At 48.0% G+C, this 22,941-nt stretch overlaps 1 protein-coding gene across 3 annotated transcripts in view; it reads right to left on the bottom strand.

Annotated features, from left to right (window-relative positions):
- Positions 1–788: 788 nt before the first annotated feature.
- The window catches only part of EHMT2 (euchromatic histone lysine methyltransferase 2), a 42,782-nt gene continuing 20,629 nt past the window's right edge, over positions 789–22,941 (bottom strand). The window contains exons 12-29 of one of the 3 annotated variants that reach the window (XM_063291235.1): positions 22,356–22,499; positions 21,623–21,852; positions 19,039–19,230; positions 18,701–18,783; positions 17,036–17,139; positions 15,693–15,815; positions 15,465–15,566; positions 14,532–14,633; positions 14,317–14,421; positions 13,129–13,283; positions 12,847–13,014; positions 9,243–9,387; positions 7,773–7,850; positions 5,726–5,841; positions 4,672–4,758; positions 4,436–4,514; positions 2,118–2,293; positions 789–1,157 (exon numbers count right to left, since the gene is read on the bottom strand). In XM_063291235.1, coding sequence (XP_063147305.1) covers positions 977–1,157; positions 2,118–2,293; positions 4,436–4,514; positions 4,672–4,758; positions 5,726–5,841; positions 7,773–7,850; positions 9,243–9,387; positions 12,847–13,014; positions 13,129–13,283; positions 14,317–14,421; positions 14,532–14,633; positions 15,465–15,566; positions 15,693–15,815; positions 17,036–17,139; positions 18,701–18,783; positions 19,039–19,230; positions 21,623–21,852; positions 22,356–22,499 — 2,370 coding nt within the window. In that variant the 3' untranslated portion in view covers positions 789–976. Of the gene's footprint in view, positions 1,158–2,117; positions 2,294–4,435; positions 4,515–4,671; positions 4,759–5,725; positions 5,842–7,772; positions 7,851–9,242; positions 9,388–12,846; positions 13,015–13,128; positions 13,284–14,316; positions 14,422–14,531; positions 14,634–15,464; positions 15,567–15,692; positions 15,816–17,035; positions 17,143–18,700; positions 18,784–19,038; positions 19,231–21,622; positions 21,853–22,355; positions 22,500–22,941 lie in introns of all 3 variants that reach the window. The other 2 variants (XM_063291234.1, XM_063291236.1) reach the window with 2 other exon arrangements.

Here is a 22,941-nt window from a genome sequence, read left to right on the forward strand (position 1 = left end):
CAAACTTCCCTTGCTGGGGATGAACAGGGAGAAAAGAACTAAAAAAAAAAAAAAAAGTCTTGGAGATGGAGAGCAGATAATTCTCGGCTCCAACTCAAGAGTGAACCTTGATCCAAAACAAACTGGCCCCCAAGGAGGGCCACCACGGACACTGGCCCTTCCAGCCAGCAATGCACAGACACACACGAGCAGAGTCCTCTAGGTGATGGCAAAAAGGCCTGGGGAGTTGACCCTTGGTTTCTAAGCTCAGCCTTCCCAGCACGTGTTGGCAAACAAAGAGCGCACGCAACCGGCCTGACACGGATGTTGGACAACCTCCTTGCTTCTGGGCTCAGCAAGACCAGAGCCTCCCCAAGCCTCTGGTGGAGGTGGCGTTCTTGGCCCAGCAAGCTGGGAGAGCTCATTTCCTGCTTTTGCCACCGCCTCCAGGGAGAGAAACAGGGGCGTGGGCCAGAGCTTTGGCTGGGCCACGTTAGAAGGCCACTGAGCTCGGGGGAGAGAGAAAGCGCAAGGTGGCACCTGCCTCAGCTTCACTTCAAAACAGAATCTAAGGAAGATGACACACGCACCGCCCCCACCCCCCGGTCTCCCAGAGATGTTTCTCCAGCAGGCCAAGCGGGTCAGGCTCTGTGGGGGCATCAGAAGTGGCCTCTGTCGAGGAAAAGCTTCAGGAGCTCCAATCTGCTGGCCCCTTCCTTCCCCTGCGCCAAGGGTTGTCTTTGTTGCAGAGGTTTCATTTCCTTTCACACGCAGACCCCCCACCCACCCCACCCCTCTCCAGACACGCTTCTTCTCTCCTCCCACCCACTTGGCGTTTCTTAAGGCAAATTCCACTTGGAGAAGAGCGGCCTCGGCGTTCCAAAGACCTGGCCAAGAGGACAGTCGACGGCGGGTGGGAGAAAGGGGCGGGGCCGGGGGAGGGCCGGGGCCAGGAGGAGGAGCGACTTCACATGCAGGATGGGCAGCAGGACCCAGCTTAAACCTGGGAGGAGGGGAAGCTGCTGCTGTCCGGCAGCACGTCCTGGTGGGCCTCCAGGCGGGCCAGGCGGCTCTGTTCCAGGGCAATGGCTTCCGCCGAATGCTTGCATTTCTCCGAACCGCACTGGCAGGTGAAGTATTTGCTTTTGATGTCCCAGAAACGGTCCCCGTAGTCGAATCTGCAGCCCGGGATACAAGGGGAAAAAGGCATGAAGATGACTGACTTACTTCACCTTGAGAACCAGAATGATCTAGCTTTTCAAAGCCCTGAAGAGCTTAGGGACAGAATATCCCCAGGGTCATCTCCCTCCTCTCTTTTGTCTGGCTGGGCTCTTTGGTCCTCTTCACCCCTCCCTCCCTCCCTCCCTTCCTCGCCATTACTATTTTTATAAATAACTCAAGGTGGTGAACATCCCTAATACTCCTTCCTCCTCCTATTTTCCCCACAACCACCACCCTGTGAGGTGAGTTGGGCTGAGAGAGAGGGACTGGCCCAAGGTCATTAAGTGAATTTGATCCAATTTTACGACCTTTTTTGCGGCAGCTGTTAAGCAAATCACAGCGGGCGTTAAGCGAACGTGGTTGTTAAGCGAATCACACAGTTCCCCATTGATTTTGCTTGCCAGAAGCCAGCTGGGAAGGTCGAAAATGGCAATCACATGGCCATGGGACACTGCAATGGTCGTAAATGCAAACTGATTGGGCCCAAATCATGATCACATGACCATGGGGATGCTGTGACAGTTGTAAGTGTGAGGACTGGTTGTAAGTTGGTTTTTCCAGCACTCTTGTAAGTCTGAACCATCAGTAAACGAATGGTTGTTAAGCAAGGACTACCTGAAATGTAACCTTACAATAAAGTAGAATTCATCTGGGCATGCTTCCTGTCTAGACTACCTTGCAACCTTGCAGGTCTGAAAACACATTTCTCCCCCCGTTGCCTTTACAAGAGACCTGGGTTCTTTGATAGAGTTATCAGTGGCACTTAAGGTGCTAAAGGTTGAGAGCCACCATGAAGCTACTTGCAGAGGAGTGCATCTCCCCGCTGCATTCTGAACTGCAACAGCTTCCTGGCTAATTCCACCCAACGATGTCTCATCATATACATACACACAACCCACAATTCCCCTGAGACTGACCCAAGTTCTTCGCCAGTCTGAATGTCCCGGCTGCTGAAGAAAGCAATGCGGGGGAAGCGCAGGTCCTGGTGCAACATAAACACTCGTACGGGGATGATATTGGGGTCACACAGGTGGTTGATGAAGCGGCTGACGTTGCCATAGTAACGGGCGTCGATGCAGTAGACCTCGCCATCCTGTAGGAGGGAAAGACCGAGTGTTACCCAAACTCTTCTGGATAGTCCGAGAATCCTAGGGTTGGAAGGCACCTTGGACCTTCGACTCCAACCTCTGCCCAGGGCAGGAATCCTCAGGCCATCCCTGCCAAAAGGCTGTCCAACCTTGGCTCGAAAACCTCCTGTGACAGAGCTCCAGAGGCAGGCTGTCCCTTAACAGCTCTCACACCCCGGAAATCTATCCTTATTTTGAGTTTGGATCCCTCTCTGCATAAAGCTTTCACCCGCTGGTTCTTGTCCTACCCTTGGAACCTCAGGAGAATAAATCCGCACCCTCTTCTCCGGGACAGCCCTTCAAGTGTCGGAAGACTACTGTCAGGTCCCCCTTTAGCCTTCCCTTTCTAGGTTAAACATAAGCCTGTTCCTTTAACTCTGTATTTCTCAACCTTGGTGACTTGAAGATACGTGGACTTCGACTCCCAGAATTCCCCAGCCAACTATGGGGAATCTGGACAACCTCAGAGTTCACTTTCTGCATCTCTTTGCTGCCACCTAGCGGTCAATCTAGTCACTCAAGTCTGCTCCCACCTGCTGCTCCACCCATTGTGACTCCCTAAGCAAATTTCCGAGGAGTTCCTCTGCAAATGAGCTCTGGCCCTGCAGATCACGAACAGCTTGTTGCTTTTCTTAAAGATCAAAGGTTTGCACCCCCAATCCATGCCTCAGGGAAGCTGCCACTCCGGCCTCAACTGTATTTATGCCTCTCTGCCCAGATCCGGCAGCCTTTCCTGACAATCTCTGTGGTTTTTTGTAAAAGGAGAGATGTCCTGAAACCTCCCCAAGAATATTCTGCTCAATCTTGGGGGGAAAACAACAACAATAGAGTATGCTACTTGAATGAAACAGACTATTAATAGAAGAGTTCTCTGACTCCTTAATGGCTAACTTAACAGCGATCATGTTAGTCAGTCATTAGGCAGCCACAAGACTTTTTGCTCTGTTAAAAACAGTCTGCTCCTTTCAAGCAGCATTCTCTGTTCTTTCCCTGCACAAACATCTATTTTTAATACAGGCAGTCCTCGACTTAGGACCACAATTGGGACTGGCACGTATGTCGCTAAGCGAGGGGGGGTCGTTAAGTGAGTCATGCCAGATTTTATGACCTTTTTTGCTGTGGTTGTTAAGCAAATCACTATGGTCGTTAAATTAATCATGTGGGCGTTAAGCAAATCAGGCTTCCCCTATTGACTCTGCTTGTTGGAAGCTGGCTGGGAAGGTTGCAAATGGCGATTGCGTGATCCTGGGAGGCTGCAAGCGTCCTAAATACATGCCAGTTGCCAAGCACCTGAAATTTGATCATGTGACCAGAGGGATGCTGTGACGGTCATAAGTGTAAGGACCGGTCGTGAGTCACTTTTCTGAGCGCCGTTGAAACTTTGAACAGTTGCTAAACGAATGGTTGTAAGTCAAGGACTACCTGTGTAAGTATACAACTTCAGATGACAAGCACCATTTTAAAAGTGGAACGGCTTCTTCACGGGAAGCCTGTTCTTATAGCTACGACATGGCTGTGTTATTTAAAAGGAGGACCTATGCCAAGCTTCCCCCGATGTGTTGGGGCTTCATCTCCTCCTGTGCCCTGTACAGAATACCTGCAGGACTGCCTACTGCAGCCAGTACCAGCCCAACCAGTTAGCTCTATTAGGGAGAAATGGCTACAAGTCTCACACTTCTGGGAGGTTCATGAGGCCTGAAGGAAGGCAGCGTGACTGGGGAAGACCCTCCCTCTGGATATCAGGTTGACCCCTGTCGATCTTTTGAAAACTCTGGACAAGCAAGCTGTTCTGGAGAGCCTTCCCTGATTTGATTTGATGTTGCCACCTTTATTTCTATTTTTATGTTATTATGGCTGTTCTTCTTTTAATGTTGTTTTATTGTTCCTATTTATGAGGTTTGTACATGCTGCCAACTGCTGAGTTGGTAAAATGGTACTGTGGATATTTTAATTGTACTGTTTGTTCTATGGAACTTGCCAGGAGGTTTTTTTTGCATTGTGCCTGGATAGAAATATGTGTAATGCAAATACAGGCCAAAACAAAACAAAAATGAAGACAGGTGTAGAAGCACTCTTTATCTCATTTGATCCCCAATTTCCAACGTTACCTTGTTGTCTAGATCAAACAGGTACGAGTCATCTTCTCTTACATCAGCTTCTGCATCGGAAATCAGCTCTCCTACATACCTTTTAATACAAGCAAACATAACAAGGGGAGAGGATGACTTGTCCCTTTAAGCCAGCAGGTTACCACAAGGCCCCAACCCTGGAGGCGCACAGCAGTCCTCCTGCCACTGGCCTGCCATATAAAGGAAAGCTCGAGATGGAAAAAGGTTTCACTCACTCGCATATGAAGGTTCCCTGGGGGATGGTCTGAAGGGCACGGACCCCCCATCCCATTTTTGCAGTTCGGTACAGCTGCAGACGAACCCTTCAATGAAGAATATACAAAACAGAAAGATGCACAGCTCTGTGAAAACGTAAAGCTTGCTTCCCTCAGCTTCCTTATCTATAGAGCAGTGTTTCTCAACCATGGCAACTTGAAGATGTGTGGACTTCAATTCCCATGGCTGGCTGGGGAATTCTGGGAACTGAAGTCCACACATCTTCAAGTTGCCAAGGTTGAGAAACACTGCTATAGAGTATTAAAAAATAAGAGGTGGGGGGACCCAATAAAAAATACCTCTCATAAAAGACCCCCTCCTGGGTAGCAAGGAATAATTAAACCGGACTTCCCCAATGTGTGCCCTGCACTGCAATTCCCCAAATTCCCAGATAATGTGGGATGAGAAAGAACAGGCTATGATATCCACTGGAAGAAGGATGGGACATAATATGATCAGCAATAATAAGACAATGACAACAAAATGGATTAAAAAAAACCGGAAGTTATTATCTCACGTTGTTGCAGTGAATTCCACAAATTAAATCTGTGAGCAACACCCTTTCATTCCCATGTGCTACTAATTTCCAATTTTTCCCCCCCTCAACTCCTGGCAAAAAAATCCCTGTCCTTTTCTATTCTCAGAAGGGGTTTGGCATTGCTTTCTTTCTAGGGAGGGAGGGAGAGTGAGTGTGTTTGTGTGTGTGGCCCAAAGTCACCGAGCTGGCTTTTGCGCCTAAGGCAAAACTTGGGCCTCCATACTCCATACAGCTTAAGTGTTAGACCAAATTGGTCCTCTCCAGGGTATTCCAGTCTCTGTTTTTTTAACCCAGTGTTTCTCAACCTCGGCAACTTTAAGATGTGTGGACTTCAACTGGCTGGGGAATTCTGGGAGTTGTAGTCCACACATCTTAAAGTTGCCGAGGTTGAGAAAACACTGCTTTCACTCGTAAACAATTTCTGCATTCTTCAGTTTAGGACACAGAGAGAGCAGTAAAGCAATCAAAGATCTCACTTGATGCCACTTTGCACCACCCGGTTTTTGCAGTTCCTCCAACAGGTGCAGGCCTGGTTACATTCAAAGATCAAAGGGGGCTCAATCTTGTTGAATTCTTGTAGCAAACGTCCATCCTGCAGAGAGAGTGGAAGAGGAAGGAAATGCTGATGGGTCCATTGTCATGGTAACAGCCTCTCCCCCCCCCCCACCCAAATGAGGCCCTGGGACGTGTGCTGGCAAACACTTCCCCCTCCTCGTCTTGCAAGGGTGGGGGAAGAAAACAAAGAAGAATTGTCAACTTCAGGTTCTCTTAAATTAAAAATAAGGAAGGAGAATCACATAGGCCTCACTTTCTGACCTGTGAGGCCTACGTATTTGTTGCTACAACTTCCAGAAATGCAGACTGACATAGACCACATATGACCACAGTGCATTTGGAAGGCACCAGGTATCGGCAAAGTGAATGATATGGACGTTTCCTCCTTTTCGGGAACTGGCGTTTACTGCCTCATCTGCTGAGAAGATCTATAGATCACCTTTCAAAGCCCAAGAGAACTGCAAAGAGGTCTGGGTTACTAGGGGACATGTATCAGGATTGGTCATGCAACGGCCAGGATCTTAAGGTCTCCTGAGTAAACTGTTCATCCCTTTTGCTCCCATCCATGATCTGTCGTTTGGACAGAGTAGCAAGAACCAAGATAAGACACTGCAGGGCCAGGGGGCTGTTGGGTTTCCCTTGAATCACCTGCTAAAGCAGGAGCCTCAACAGAAAGATGCAAATATTGTAAAATAATCAAATAAATATACATTTAAGACCCAGCCTGACTGGCAGCACCAACTGGGTTGTCAGAAAAAGGGGCCAAGCAAAGACAGGTAGTCCTTTACTTGCAACCACAACAGGGACCGGAAAATTCATTAAACTGTGAGGTCATTAAACAAGGCATCAAGTGGCCACACCCAATTCCATGACATTATTTGCGGCGGTCATTAAGCGAATCATGTAGTTCCCCATTGATTTTGCTCATTGGAAGCCAGCAGGGAAGGTCGCGAATGGTGATCATGTGACCCCAGGACGCTGCAACCATCATAAATACATGCTGGTTGCCAAGCGCCCAAATTTTGATCATGTGACTGCAGGGATGCTGCAGTAGTTGTAAGTGTGAGGACAGTTTGTCAGACACTTTTCCCAGCACTGTTGTAATTTTGAATGGTCACTAAACAAATGGTCATAAGTCAAGGACTACCTGTAAGGCAGTTCCCAGTAATACATGAAACCTAGATGATAATAAATTTGTGATTGAGTGGGTGAAAGAGGTACTGCTGTTGCTCTCTGGGTGGGTGGGGGGAAGCAACATCCCTGTGCAGTGTGTCAGGAAGCATCTCCATAAGCAGAGGAGAAGAGAAAGAAGCTTCTTCTAGAAAAGGCAGTGCTCAACTGGCTTCCCCTTCTTGGAAAGAGAGGTTGTATGGTGTAGTGGTTAGTACCGGAGTAGAAATGGGCGGGGGGACCTGGGTTCTACTCCTATCTGAGCATGGACAGGGTGATTTTGGGCCAGTCCCTCTGTAATGGTATGTGGAAATGACCTTGGGAGACTGAGCCCAGAGACCCTGCCTAGGGAACAGTCAGATAAGAGGCAGCATAGCCCGCAGCTGGACAGTGGGTGGGGCAAGAGGCTCAGAAGGGACCCTCCCTAATTTCTTGGGAGGAAAATTGTACTTTCAGGCTTGCAAAGTTTTGTTAATGTAACCTTACAATAAAGGAGAATTAGCTGAGTTGGTTCTGTTGCTTGTCTGGTCTACCTGGGAAGGCTGACACCCCCTCTTAGCTCACTCAACCGTAAAAAGTTGCAGTTGTGGGGGAAAACAGGAGGTGGGGAATGTGTGCTGCTTTAAGTGCCTGATAAAATTAAATATTAAAAACCCAGGGAAGCATGTTAACAAAGGGAGATTATAGCTGAGTACCATTTCTCACGTGCGTCCAAGTAGATTTTTTTTGTGCATCCTCAACCTGAGGCTTCCAGTTTGCTAACCAGCCCTTCTGCCCCACTCAAAGGCACCCCCTCACCTTGTCATACCAGCAGCGGATGCTGAGCTGTCCACAAAGACAATTGCTGGAGGAACAGTCATCTTGGCACGTGCAATGCTGCCAACGTAAGAAGAGACATGAAAGCAGAGGTAACGTGTGGTAGGTAATGGTGCCAAATGTCACCCAGCCTCTATGCCAGTGTTTTTCAACCTTGGCAAATTTAAGACATGCAGACTTCAACTCCGAGTTGTGCTGGCTGGGGAATTCTGGGAGTTGAAGTCCATGTGTCTTCAAGTTGCCAAGGTCGAGAAACACTGCTTTAGGCTAAGGTAGCTACGTAGCCTCTCCAGATGGAGGAAGTACACAGACCATAATTCTGTGCCACAGGCAAAGCCAGCCACTGAGAAACCAGAGGTAGCAGAAATGGGAGCACAGAAGCCATACCTAACAGGTAGCCTTGTACTACTCTTGAGATCAAACTGCTTCAATTCTTATGCTTTTTAGCTGTTGAGCCAATAGCCAGGAAGCCAGCTTTGCAGAGGCTATATATTTTTTAAACACTGGCCAAAATTTCACAAGAGCTCAACTCAGTCCTCGTGCAAGATCTGGCTATCCTATGAGACTGTCAGCCATTCTTATTATGCTTCATTCTAAACTATTAAGTATATTAATCTAAACTCCAATTTGATTCTTAAATCAAGTTATTCATTTGATTTGGAATGCTGGTAGTGCTGTGTAAAGGCATTGCAGATGTGGAGTGCTTGGTGCTCTCTGAGCTTGGCTGTTGGCTTGCAGACGTTTCATTACCCGGCTAGGTGACACCATCAGTGCTGGTGAGGGTGGGATTTACTCCCTGTCCATATACAGGAGCTTGCCCTGCCAGTGTTGGTGGGGGTGGGGGTTTCTCCTTGGGAGTTCCTTGATTAGGCTATTGTTCACAATACCCTAATCAAGGAACTACCAAAGAGACAAACCATCAAGCAGACAAACCATCAAGCAGAAAATAACACCTAATCAAGGAACTACCAAGAAGAAACTACACCCCCACCAGGGCTGGCAGGGCAAACTACTGTATATCAACAGGGAGCAAACCCCACCCTCACCAGCCCTGACGATGTTACCTAGTCGGGTAATGAAACGTCTGCAAGCCAACAACCAAGCTCAGAGAGCGTCAAGCGCTCCACAGGTCCACCCTGTGCTACATAGATTCTCTTCTACTGGAGGCATGACAGATGCCAGATTGCTGTCTCCACGTCCCGTCTGTACTGCCTCCCCTGACAGCTTGGCTCATCAGTCTTAGACAGAGAAGAACCCTTCCCATCACTTTCTTCAACGGGAGGGCCAGGAGTCAGGTCAGAGACCCTTTGCATTGCAAAGCATCTGCTCTCCCACCACACCACGGTCCCTCCCAGGCCAAAATAACCATCCAGAGCCAGGCTAGGCTTCTGCTTTCCCCTCTGCTGGCCGTACCCAGGAGCCCTGCCGCTTTGGGGTGGATCAGAAGGATACCTGCAAGTGGGTGATATTGCGATCAATGTTCATGGTGGAGGTCTCACAGTTTTCCGAGATGTACTTGTAATCATCTGGGCAGGGCTCATCGTCCACAGAGTTGACACAGGGAATGGGCACATTTTCGTAGCCACGAGCTACATCCCTGGTTAAAGGAAGCGAGCCGGACTTATGGCGGATGCTACTTTTAAGCAGCAGTTTTTAAGAACACCACCGTGTTTTAACAGCATTTGCTTCTACTACTCTCTTGCTGAATGATATTCCATCCTGCTTAAAAGGGGTATTTAGTGGGGATGATTGCTGGACTCCCTTTGTAAGCCTCAGTCGTTTTATTTTTATTCGGAAAAGTACTGAAGAAATATTAGGACAGAAGACAGTGTCGTGAAAATCCTTAAAATACTTGAAATCTGAGGAGGTATAATGAAGGGGATAGTTTTTCCAACCTTGAACCTGCTAGATGGTTTGGACTACTAGATGGTAATCAGAACTACTTACAACCACAATTGGGACCAGAACTTCCATCATCAAGCAGTGCACCTGTCAAGTGAGTCACACCCAATTTTATGACCTTTTTCGCCATGGTTGTTAAGCGAATCACCACAGCCATTAAGTGAATCATGTGGTTGTAAGTGAATCTGGCTTCTCCGATTGATTTTGCTTGTTGGAAGCTGGCTGGGAAGGTCCCAAATGGTGATCAAGTGACCCTGGAATGCTGCAACCATTGTCGGTATGTGCCTGAATTTTGATCATGTGATTGCAGGGATGCTGTGGCGGTTTTAAGTGTGAGGACTGATTGCAAGTCCCTTTGTTCAGTGCAGTCGTAACTTTGAACGATTGCTAAACAAATGGTCGTAAGTCGAGGACTACCTGCACATACAAAGTTGCTGCAACTTCTTGATCCCCCAGACCAGATGGGAGCAATAAACACAAGAAGAACCACCCAGGGTGAGACCAAATAGCCATTAATCTACCCTTTTGTCAGATGCCTTTGAAAGAAAGCCCACAAACAGAAGAGCACAGTTCACATGCCCAAATATCACTTAGATCACAATCCACAAATTGTTCTAATTCAGTAACTTCTGAAGTTCAACTACGCTGTATGAATGACTTGCTTTCAGCTGCCGAATCTCCTCCTTTGTCGAATTAATTCTGTTTTTGCTGTTAGGAGAGGGGGTAGAAACCTCTCTAGCCAATTCCTCCACACCATGCATAACTGTACATAAATCTATCATGTTCCCCCAACCCTTACCGTTTTCCAACTCTAAAGAACCCAAACGTTGGATGCTTTTTCACAGGGGTCACTGCTAGCTGCTTATTTACTCCTGGAGCTTCAGCTCTTTGGGACTTTTTTATCTTTTAAGGTACAGTGACCTGAACTCTCCAGGGCTGGAAATAGGCAAAAGGTCTCCAGCGAGCATCTGCCCGTCCAACATGTGGAAGCAGAAGGTGCCTGCTGAAAGTCCCTGTCCCCTGCCCCCCCTGTCAGGAAGCTAAAGGGAAGGGGGCTCAAGGCAAACATCTCCTGTTGGGGGGATCCTCCTGCGGAAGAACTTGTCTTTGGACAAGATTTTGGAACTTCTGGCTTTTTTGAAGAGCTTGTGGCCACCAAAGGAGTAGAGCAGTGTTTGTCAACCTTGGCAACTTGAAGATGGGCAGACTTCAACTCCCAGAATTCTGGGAGTTGAAATCTGCCCATCTTCAAGTTGCCAAGGTTGACAAACACTGCTTCAGAGGATACCACCTGGAAAAAGCCACAGGTGTTTCTTGAAGACATGCTCACCATTCATCGTCTGGAAGGCTTCTTCTTTCTCTTCTTCAATCAGGAATAGCTATCTGTCGAGGTTGCCTTAATGTGAGTTCCTGCACTAAGGAGGGGGTGGACCTGTGGGCTGCAAAGGATGCCTACACGTGGGATGATAAGGCAGGTGTCTCATCAGAAACAACCTCTTACTGTAGAATTGAGAAACGAGTCCCCCTTTCTGGGGGGAGATGAGCGGTGATAGAAATTTGAAAAATAAATAAATAAATAATAAATAAATTGTAAAGCTTGATAGCAAAGGAAAGCTGGAGTAAGACTAAGCACAGTTGCAGTTTCACTTAGCCACTGCTTTGCTTAATGAATGAGTTGCTGGTCCCAATTGTGGTCGCTAAACGAGGAGTACCTGCATTAAGCTTCCACCCACTGTCTCTCGTCTTACCCTCAGGTGCTGTGCAGAATAAATCCAAACCCTCAGCCCTGTGAAATGTCAGGTATCCAGTTTCTCTCTCCCTCCTGATAAACTGCATCTGTTGGCTTAACTGATTCTACCACTGCCAAGTGCTGCTTGATAGATTTCCCCCTTCTCTTTGTAGAAGTGGCTGTCTTCAACAGCTGTTCTATGTCCTTTGTAAAACTCCACCTGAGCCTCCTCTTCACTTGCTCCGGCTTGTAAGCTCCCTGTGAAAGCCCATTCATTCATTCATTCATTCATTCATTCATTCATTCATTCATTCACATTTATTTTCTATCCCGCCTTTATTATTTTTATAACTAACTCAAGGTGGCAAACATACCTAATACTCCTTCCTCCTCCTATTTTCCCTACAACAACAACCCTGTAAGATGAACTGGGCTGAGAGAGAGGGACTGGCCCAAGGTCACCCAGCCGGCTTTCATGCCCAAGGCGGGACTAGAACTCTCCTACCACGCCTGATTGGCTCTTGGGCTGAGAGAGAGGGACTGGCCCAAGGTCACCCAGCCGGCTTTCATGCCCAAGGCGGGACTAGAACTCTCCTACCACGCCTGATTGGCTCTTGGGCTGAGAGAGAGGGACTGGCCCAAGGTCACCCAGCCGGCTTTCGTGCCTAAGGCAAGACTAGAACTCTCCTACCACGCCTGATTGGCTCTTGGGCTGAGAGAGAGGGACTGGCCCAAGGTCACCCAGCCGGCTTTCATGCCCAAGGCGGGACTAGAACTCTCCTACCACGCCTGATTGGCTCTTGGGCTGAGAGAGAGGGACTGGCCCAAGGTCACCCAGCCGGCTTTCATGCCCAAGGCGGGACTAGAACTCTCCTACCACGCCTGATTGGCTCTTGGGCTGAGAGAGAGGGACTGGCCCAAGGTCACCCAGCCGGCTTTCATGCCTAAGGCGGGACTAGAACTCTCCTACCACGCCTGATTGGCTCTTGGGCTGAGAGAGAGGGACTGGCCCAAGGTCACCCAGCTGGCTTTCGTGCCTAAGGCGGGACTAGAACTCTCCTACCACGCCTGATTGGCTCTTGGGCTGAGAGAGAGGGACTGGCCCAAGGTCACCCAGCCGGCTTTCATGCCTAAGGCGGGACTAGAACTCTCCTACCACGCCTGATTGGCTCTTGGGCTGAGAGAGAGGGACTGGCCCAGGTCACCCAGCCGGCTTTCATGCCTAAGGCAGGACTAGAACTCACCGTCTCCTGGTTTCCAGCCTGGAGCCTTAACCACTAGATCTATGCAGCCGTTGGCCCCACCCTAAAGCAGAAGCCCCTCCAACCGGAATCACGTGCCCAAGCACATGACAAGCATTAGGAAAAAGAAACTGAAATCCATCCGAACGTGCTTGCATGCCTTCGTTCAACCTGACCCCCTTACCTGCTGATGATGCGTTCCGTGCGCACAGAACGGTTAAGGATGCCTTGGCGGATCTTGCGATTGAGCTGGAGGGCAAACCAAACATCTGAGTTCTCCAAGGTCAGGTCCACCGGCAAATCCCCCTCCTTGTTCCGTATCTCAGTGTCGGCTCCCCTTGACAGGAACAGGCTACGTGAGGAGGAATGATGTGGCGGGTTAGAGCAAGGCCTGCCACCTGCTAGTCTCCCGCCATCTTGCAATGCAGGACCCGAAACAGAAACCTCCCGACTGGCTGTTGCTTACAGGACACAGTCGTGGTAGCTCTCCCGGGCAGCTATGTGCAGAGGCGTGTCTCCGTGGAAATTGACAGCATGGAGGTCACACTGGGCATTCAGTAAGACTTCGGCAATCTCCGCACTTCCTGTGAAGGAGGCCCAGTGCAAGCAGATGTTCTCTTCCTGGATGGAAGAAGAGGAGTCCTTAAAGCAGCCTTTCTCAACCTTTTCACCCTGGAGGAACCCTTGAAATATTTTCCAGGCCTCAGGGAACCCCTGCACTTTCAGGCTCAAATATAGGCCAGCAGCTGCAAAATTGTTATATTCGTTCCATGGGTAGGCCTGCATAGATGTACTAAGGATGTTCTTAAACTAAAAATAAAGAATGAAACTTATCTCTTTAACGTGAAGTTGCCCGAATTTGAAATCATTTTTTAAAATAAATCGTGATCTCCTGGGGAACCCCTAGCAACCTCTCACGAAACCCTGCTTGAGAAACCCTGCCTTAAAGAATAGTGACGGGCAGCATGCCAGGAGGCCAAACTTCCACACGTTCCCTTGTGATCACTTGGGCTGGCCCGTAAAGACCTGCAGAAGCTCTCCTCCATCGCTCACACCGGAGCCCATAGGAGGGGTCCAAAAGGTGAAGATGGCAGTCCTGACTAGCAGGCCCAAAGCCCTGCTCCTTTTGTATGTGCATCAATGTTGCATGCACATACGAAGGAAAGGGGCTTCAGTGGCACTGCTGCGACCATCGTGTGACTGCTTTGACTCCGCCCACCCCAACAGACACTGCTGGTTGCTCACCATCACTTCTGGTGTGTTAAGGAAGCATGCAGGATCGGGCCTTCTTGGGGGGACACTCAGGGCCAGGGAAGCTCAGAATGAGCTTGTTCAGCTACGGCGGCCCTGTCTTCAAAAATGGAGCTGGCTTTGTTTCAGAACTGGTTTCTTTGTTCCTGAGTTTTGTTCAGGGTGCTCTTTTTGGCATGTGGTTTCCTTGTCCGCTCAATCATTAATGGAGGGGAGGTTGGCCCCATCCCTGTTAGCCTTTTGGAAAGCCCTTCAGACATGTTTTTTTCCAGCAACCTTGGAGATCCCGTGAGTTGTATTGTGCCCAGATTGGTGTTTCTCAACCTCGGCCATTTTAAGAGGCGTGGACTTCAACTGCCAGAATTGGGAGTTTCACCCTGCAAGGAAACCCAGGCTCACGTACATTGTCAGTCAAGGTGACGTCAGCTCCCCGGGTGAGCAACATACGGATCACCTCAATGTGCTTATGCTCAGCGGCCCAAATAATGGGGGTCCAACCTCCGTTGTCCTAAACAAGACAAAGAAAGAACGGGCTTGGGTGAAGGCCCAGGGAGAGTTGTGGCTGGGTGAAGCTGGCAGCCACTGTCACCAAGCAAGGGGAACCAGCCCCCTCCTCACCTGGGCATTGACATCCACCTGCCCCGTGGAAAGGAGCAAGCTGACCATCTCCACATTTCCATTCTTGGCAGCGTGATGGAGACAGGTGGATCCGTCATCCTCCTTTGGCAGGAACATTGGGGAGAATGAAACAACAGTGATTTAACTTGCATGGCAGGCACTTCTTCTTCCAAGAGTACCCTTTGTATAAAATGTTCCCTCCCTACTTTTATTGTTCTCATAAAACACTGATGGCATCCCGAACTCTAGCCCCTTTAAGAAGCTGCCTCCAATCCTGGATTTGTGCATTACACTAAGTGATTTATTTGGCTTTGGCTCAGGGTCTTTGGTAAGCCCAGCCAATGTGGTTTGTATATAATGGCTTAGTGCTACATGCATTCCAGGCTCAACAAACCATGGTTAAAACAAACCATAATCCTGTCCCTGAGTCATCCTATTAGACCAGCATTGTTGATGCGGGTTGTTGGGAATGAGTGATCTATCTGTTTTGGAAAAGGCAGTATTTTCTACCCATCAAAGAATGCAGCAATATTTATTTATTTATGGAAGAGATTCCGTGACATCTTACAATAATATATTGCATTGTTTATATTATAGTAGTGAATTCCTTGGTAAACCAGTGGCTGTTGATAAATACAAAATATAAGACAGTTGTTTTCCTTTCTTAGTTTCTACTTCTAATTTTTTTAAGTTTCTTTTTTTAGGATTAAAGATTATGCTGTTACCAAAATAAAAGTTTTTTTTAAAAAAAAGCACTGTTGGTGCTGAATGTCATGTTTTCAAGTAGAAATTATTTTAACGGAGTGAGCTCAAGATAGTCAAGACACAAGCATTTGCTCCTCCACCGAAGTACGATTTTTCTCAAACACGGCACATGTTGCAAAGAAATGCTATGGTCCGGTACCTCCTACATGCCATTTTGAGGAGTCTTACCCTTTTAAAAGCAGCAAGACACATAGAAATTGAACCATTATGTGTCAAAACAACTGAAGATGGGCAATTTCTGCCTGTCGTATATTTATTAAAGGCACAGGACTGTTGCAGAAAAAAAAAGCTGCAACTCAAATCCTGCACTGACCTCCTTTTAAGAAAATTTCCCCACCCCGTTCCCATCCACACAGCTCTCCTTCCACCAGAAGAGGATTTCCTTCATCTCCTGACCTTCGTGTACACACAACCACCCCTCTTGACCAAGTAACGAGCTAGCTCCACGTGGTTGTTTGCAACAGCCTCCATTAAAGGGGTTCGACGCAACTTGTCCACCGTATTTATGTTGGCTCCAGCCTGCCAGAGAGAATATTTATGATTTATTACTAATTGACTTGTCTGTTTACTTATTTAACTGATATACAGGTAGTCTAGGATAGCGACCATTTGCAATTACCACAGTGATGAGAAAGTAACTTTGTGACCAACGCCTGCATTTAGGACAGTGTTTCTCAACCTCGGCCATTTAAAGACTTGTGGACTTCAACTCCCAAAATTCTGGGAGTTGAAGTCCACAGGTCTCAAAATGGCCGAGGTTGAGAAACACTGATTTAGAACAAAAGCCTTCAGTGTAAAACTGATTACAGTCTGGTCAGTTTCAGGCAGCAGCTGGGGGCCTGCCAGGAGGGTTCTAATCAACTAATTAAGGTCACAGAGCAGAGCTTGTTAACTTGCAGTTAGCACTTTTTAGGAAAGCCCTGGGCTGCACATAAAAGCTCAGGAAGAGATGTGGGGGGGGGGGGGGAACCCAGGTCAGGCACAGGACTCTCTGCCAGAGAACTTTATCTGAATGAGACCCCAGCGCAGTGACCTTTACAGCATCTCTTTCTCGCTGTCCCTTGGTTTGCTTAGTGACCGTGTCACTTAGCGACCATTTCACCTGAACCAATCGCTAAGCAAGGACTGCCTGCATGCCACTTTCACCCAATGGACTCAGAGCAGCTTAATACTGTCATATTTATTATATGAATATTCAACAACTCTTCTCTCTCCCTCAGCAAACCCAGAAGTGTGTATTTTCATCCTTTAACCTTTCCATCCCACGCTCTTTCAAAAGGCTCCTTCGAGTGTAAAACTGGAGCAGAGCCAATGACCTGCTGCTGCTGCTGAGCAAGGATATGTGCATTTAAATCTACACGTGAGTTAGGGTGGATCAGGAGCCTGAATCCCGCTTTCTCAAAACGGGCTGCGGAACTTCCAAAAAGCAGTGGATCTGCGCTACACATTTTATAGATTAGAACACCATAACTGAAACAGAGTGAGGTGATCCAAGCGGATATTACCTATTTCTCCTTGCTATCCAATTTGCCAGCAATTCTTTAAACTACTGAAAGGGAGTTGAGCTACCGCAACTTACAAAAGTCGGTGAAGAGATGCTACTTTACATCTGTGCTCAGAGGCCGGGGTCGATTGCTCTCAAAGTCAAGCCCAGGGCGTGAGGAGGAGAGGAGAGGAAACCAGCAGAGTCCAGAGGCTCAGGCTTGCACACACACACACACACAAATACACACACACACCTGCAGCAAAACATGGCAGATTTCCAGGTAGCCCTTCTGTGCCGCAGCATGAAGTGGGAAACGTCTGCTTTGTTGTTCAGTCTGGAAATTGGGGTCTAAGCTGTCTACTGGGGGGGAAAAAAAGAAGGTAAGCGTCCAAGAGAGAGAAAAGAGAATAAACTTGATTGCCCCAGTTGCTCCAGATTCACCAAAACAAAATGGTAGATTTTAATCCTCACACAGGAAGCACTGAAAGATGGGGGGTAAACCTCTCTACCTTTCACAAACTCCTGATAAATTTCCCTCCCCACCATTCAAGATTTGACTCCAAAAACCAACATATGGGAGCACTGCACAAAACCAAGCTTTGGTGTGACAAAAACAAGGGGCAGTGAGCCTCAGATTTCTGCACTTTGAACGCAGCATTTTCAACGGGCTTTAAAGGTATGGTGTTTGAAAACACCATGTAGGTACTGACACCAAGAAGCACTGCCGATGAGCACCCCCCAGCCTTGTGGAAAAGGCAGTGACCCGGACCGCATGGGTTGATTCTAGTTGGAGGTGGTAGCCCTGCAGGTATTGTGGTGCTTGGCACACGGGTCACAGCATGATCACCTGGTGATCACAGGTAAAGGTCGACACCTTGAAATGTCCTACTTTACGGAATTATCCTTTATGGAGGTTTATCTGGTTATTTTCAGGTCCTATTTTATCTATCTATCTATCTAATTTTATCACCGCCCATCTCCCCCTCAAAGGAGGGACTCTGGGCAGTTTACAATAAAAACAGAGTTAAAATTCAAGACAATCATAAATACCATAAATACAGTAAGAATAAAAATGAGATAGGATCTAGATGGCTGAGTTCTCTATCAGTCCGTGAGTATAACAGAGTTATTTTATTTTATTTTATGATGAAACTATTTTGTCGTATCAGCAACCATAAACCCAAGAAAAAGAGAGAACCTGAATGATAATTCACAGAAACTGTTAAATACGGGCCAATGTTCTCTTCTAGTATTACAGGTAGTCCTTGCTTAACAACCATTTGTTTGGTGACGGTTCAGACTTATGATGGTGCTGAAAAAACTGACTTATGACCGGTCCTCATGCTTACAACCATCACAGTGTCCCTGCAGTCATGTGATCACAATTTGGATGCTTGGCAACTGGTTTGCATTAACCGTCGCAGCGTCCCATGATTGCCATTTTCAATCTTCCTGGCCAGCTTCCGGCAAGCAAAATCAATGGGGAACTGCGTGATTTGCTTAATGACCATGTGGTTCACATTAACGCCCCCAGTGATTTGCTTAAGGACCGCTGCAAAAAAAAAAAAGGTTGTAAAATCGGGCTGGATTTGCTTAATGACCGCTTCGCTTAGCAACCAAAATTCTGGTGCCAATTGTGGTCATTAAGCGAGGATTACCTGTACTCCTTAATCTTATAGAGCAGTGTTTCTCAACCTCAGCAACTTTAAGAAGTGTGGACTTCAACTCTGAGAATTCCCCAATCAGCATGGCTGGCTGGGGAATTCTGGGAGTTGAAGTCCACACTTCTTAAAGTTGCTGCGGTTGAGAAACTGCTCTAGAGGAACCCTTGTTCTAGAGGATGCCCTTTTTCTATCACTGGCCTCCTCATCCATATTCCAGCAGGCTAAGTGGGTGCAAGCAGACCTAGGCAACTTACACAACATCAGGACCACTTTCTGGAGTTCCCCTTGCTTTACTGAGAGATACAGCTGACGAGGATGGAATCGTAGCTTCTTGCGCCTGGGAGCAACAGAGTAGAGAAATCAAAGAGTTTTCTCTGTCAGGCAAATGAATCTGGAGACAGGGCAAACTGTGGAAGGGAAAAGGCAGGGCAGAAGGGGGAAAACATGGTAACTCAGCCCCTGTGTTCTCACCTTACTTGGTTGCCATGCCCTGATCGCTGCTCTCAAACAACCAAGGTTTGCTGAAACAATGCTAATGATCACCATGGTCCTTCCACTAAGGCAGAGAGGGCAAGAATAGAGGCTTGCTTACCGCTCGGACTCCTGCACCACCAGGGCCCGCTCCAGTTGCTCCCGTCCAACCCCTGGTGGCAATCCTTGGGCTGAAAGCACAGCCCCGTTAGGAAGAGTCAGCCGTGGTCCTGCGCTATCAATGCCGGGGCCTCCGAAGCCCATCATATCATCTGGTGGGTGTTCAACACCTGAGCCCCCACGCATCCGAGCGCTGAGGAAAGGCCAAGCAGAGAGGTAAGATACCGAGTTAAGAAATCATAATGTTGGAGTAAGAGGGCCTTTCCTGGTTATCTGATCTCATTACTTGTCAATCCAACCTAGACGTGTTCTGAAGGTAAACCTAATTACAGTTTCCACCATGCAAAGGAGACTTCTATGGTCTTCCAGTAGACAGGAAAGGGGAGGACTGCTTTCAAATCATGCAGCCCCCCCCTCGCAGTCATTGGTTGAACTGCTGTGACATCACAGAACATTCTTAAAGAATCCCATTACGTGGTGAAATAGTATCGGGCATGATATCACCATAGGCAGTAATGCTCTCAAAATACTCATTTCTGGTGGATCAACAAGAGGGTCTGCACATCACCCTTTGGCAGTGTGTGTGTTGCTGGGCTTTGGCCACCTGTTGTAAAGCATATGCCCCATGGCATGGGGCCAGGTTAACTGAGGGACGGTCTCATCCCCGTAACATCGGCCCATCCCGCCCAATCATGCAGAGAGGGCACATTATGGTCCCCGTCTGTAAGAGAATTTCATCTGGCGGGGTCCAGGAAGGCCTTCTCTTGGAACATCTTGCCCCCGGAGGTGAGGCAGGCCACATCGCTCCTGACTTTCAGGAAGGCCCTGAAGATTTGGTTCTGCTGTCTCGCTTGGGGCGGGAAGGTGGGTAGCCTAAGCTTGCACCTTAGAACCCCTCCCACCGGATTGGCATCTTAGAGCCACTTGGATTTTATATTTATTTACATTGTATTTTATATTGGTAATGTGTTTATTCTATCGGATTTTAATGTTTATTGTTGTGGTTTGAATTTTATTGTAAACCGCCCAGAGTCCCTCTTGGGGGAGATGGGCGGTAACAAAATTTGAATAATAAATAAATAATAAATAATAAATAAATATGGTAAATCGCTCAATGACAAGCATATGGTCTCAAAGAGGAGTTGAAGACTAGCTTGGAAAGGAAAAAACTGCACTTGGAACCTGAGATGGGAAGAATGTTCATGATGGAGAAACAGGAAAAGAAGAAGCAAAAGGCAAGTGGGAGGGAAGAGAGGGCTGAGGAACAACCTCACATGGGGCAAGCTGTACACCAGCTGAGGGGAAGGAAGGAAGACCAAGTAGGGATCCTAAAGAAGAAGAGCACCAGGAATTAGATGCCAATACGCTTAATACAGTGATTTTTCATATAGTGCTTTAAAATGAGCTGGTTGCAGAGCAATCCTCATCTTCATCATCCCCATCCTACTCTACTATCCATAAGACACTCACAACTGCTAATTACCTGAAGTAAAAACAATTAAAAATAACTATCATTATAACTGTAGCAGCACAACAGAAAAGGCCGGCCTTAATGCCTTCTCTGAAATACAGCCGAGATGTCCATGGGGAGGAGGCAAATGATGACACATGCATTGTTAACACCAACCATGTGACTTATGTACTTGCGTCTGATGTTGGGATGCAAGTATGAAAGGTCAAGGGTTGTGCTGTGTTGTTGCAATACACAGTTCATTATTTCCGTGCCCTCATGAGTTGTACCAGCTGCCTATGCAAATGGTGGAAGTGGAAGTGGCCTTGAAGAAAATATGTGGCAACCATGAGTAAAATGTGAGCTTAGTCCAGAACAACAGGGAAGTGTGAGAAAGAAACTCAAGATTGTCCTACCTTGATTCTCTTTGGTACAAGAGGAAGGGAAAGAGAAACACTGACAGGCTTTCAAGATTCTGTGATTACAGCTTAGTTAATCTTGACCTAGGCCAGTGTTTCTCAACCTGGGCCACTTGAGGATGTGTGGACTTCAACTCCCAGAATTCCCCAGCCAGCCATGAGAAACACTGGCCTAGATCAATAAAGCAGAGTTCTAGTATGTCTTAGGGAATCTGTTTCCCCACCTGGCCTACTTCAAAGGGCTGACATGATGTCACTCAAAAGAGTGGGGCTGAAAATTTTCTGCTGCCATTTGGTGTGGGGGGGGGGGACCGTAATGGTGGGATGGAAGATCTTTGAGATACAAATCTACTTAACCCTCCCAAGCCCTGCTGAAATGTGGCCCTTTTGCTGCTGAGTTCTAGCAGTGCAATTTTGTCCTTTATGGGATATAGAAGTTGGAATGGAGCAAGCTGCCTTCCGCACAGGCAGTGCCAAAGCTGGGAGACGTCTGGCTCCTAATTTCAGCCATTTGGTCAAATTGTGTGCCCTCTGGAGGGGAAGGGGAGGGCCTGTAGATTGCCTACTTGCTTTACAGCCTGAGAGTGATGCAGGAGAAGACCTTTTGCATAAGCATTTGCATACCAGGCACATTTCATTTATGAAGAAAAAAGACACATCCTTTTGTTTCCTGGAAAACCCGGAACCGGGATCCTTGCCAGACGCAGCCTGCTCACCTGGGCTGGGTGGTGTCAGCACGGCCGGTGGACTCGGAAGCGCCTTGGCCATGCGATGGTGGGATGGGGACAGGCGTGGAGGTATCTGCCTTGGCTATGGTGATCTCCTGGGCCTCCGAAGCATCTTCTCCACAATGTGGACAGAAGATCATGCCGTTGAGCTGGGAAACACAGGCTTTGTGGAAGCGATGAGCCACACGGAAGTCAGGGTGGCACTCCAGAAAGGTGCCCTGAGGAAAACAGGTGTCAGGGATTTGGAGGCCCGTCCAAAACTTACGGATATGAGTGCTCAGCAACAATTCCCAGGGTTCCTGGCCGCTGGCCAAGCTGGCCAAGGCTGCTGGGGGCTGTAGTTCCACAACATTACTGGGTAGCCAAGACTGGAATTGACAAGCGGGCTTGCTAGAAATGATAGAGCTCAAGCTTCCGGAAGAAAAAAAACATGAAAACCCAACCTCTGTCACCAGCAGGCAGCCAAATTCTCCAGGATGACCAGGCCTAGGACAAGAATTTGAGGAAGACTGGCCCTCTCTACTTCCCTGACCAACCCAGCTATGCTTTCTTCTAACTGAGCTTGAGGCCTGGGCTCAAACTGGCCACCAATGGATTCATTCAGGTGGAGACAACTCCAAAACCCGTGTTCGACCCCTCAAATACCTCCCAAGAGTGGGTGGATGACGACCCACGCACCCCACGATCAGTCCCCACACGCCTGCCGGTTTTCTTTTCTCACCGCTGTGCAGAAGTAGCCGCACCCAGGGCAGCAATGATGCTTCACCATCCGGGCACGATGGGCTTCGCACAGGACCATGAGCGGAACCCGGCTGGAGGGACGCATGGTCTCTTGCTTTAAGATGCTGCTGCTGCAGCCGTTTAGCTGTAAAGGCACAAAGGGGAAGCTGTTTCCCTCCTTCTCTGGGCCAGGCCCCACTGAGGCAATTCATTAGGGCAGTGTTTCTCAGCCTTGGCAACTTGAAGACGTGTGGACTCCAACTCCCAGAATTCCCCAGCCAGCTGGCTGGGGAATTCTGGGAGTTGGAGTCCACACGTCTTCAAGTTGCCAAGGCTGAGAAACACTGCATCAGGGGCTAAGCTATCTTGCTTCAGAGAGCAGCAGCAGACACTCAGCTGAGCAAAAGAGGGCCCATTTCATTCAGACGTCAACCTTGCCATCTTCAGTTGAACCTTAAGCTCAGAGATCATCTTAAAATGGGGGAGGTTTAATTTCCACAAATTGTTCAGGCCTACATTTCAGCCAGTCTCGTAACTGGCTGAACTGGGAGGCAAGTAGTATCATTTGTTATTACAAGTTGGGCCAC

Source organism: Candoia aspera, chromosome 2, assembly GCF_035149785.1.
Source record: "Candoia aspera isolate rCanAsp1 chromosome 2, rCanAsp1.hap2, whole genome shotgun sequence".
In the NCBI taxonomy this organism is placed as follows: domain Eukaryota; kingdom Metazoa; phylum Chordata; class Lepidosauria; order Squamata; family Boidae; genus Candoia; species Candoia aspera.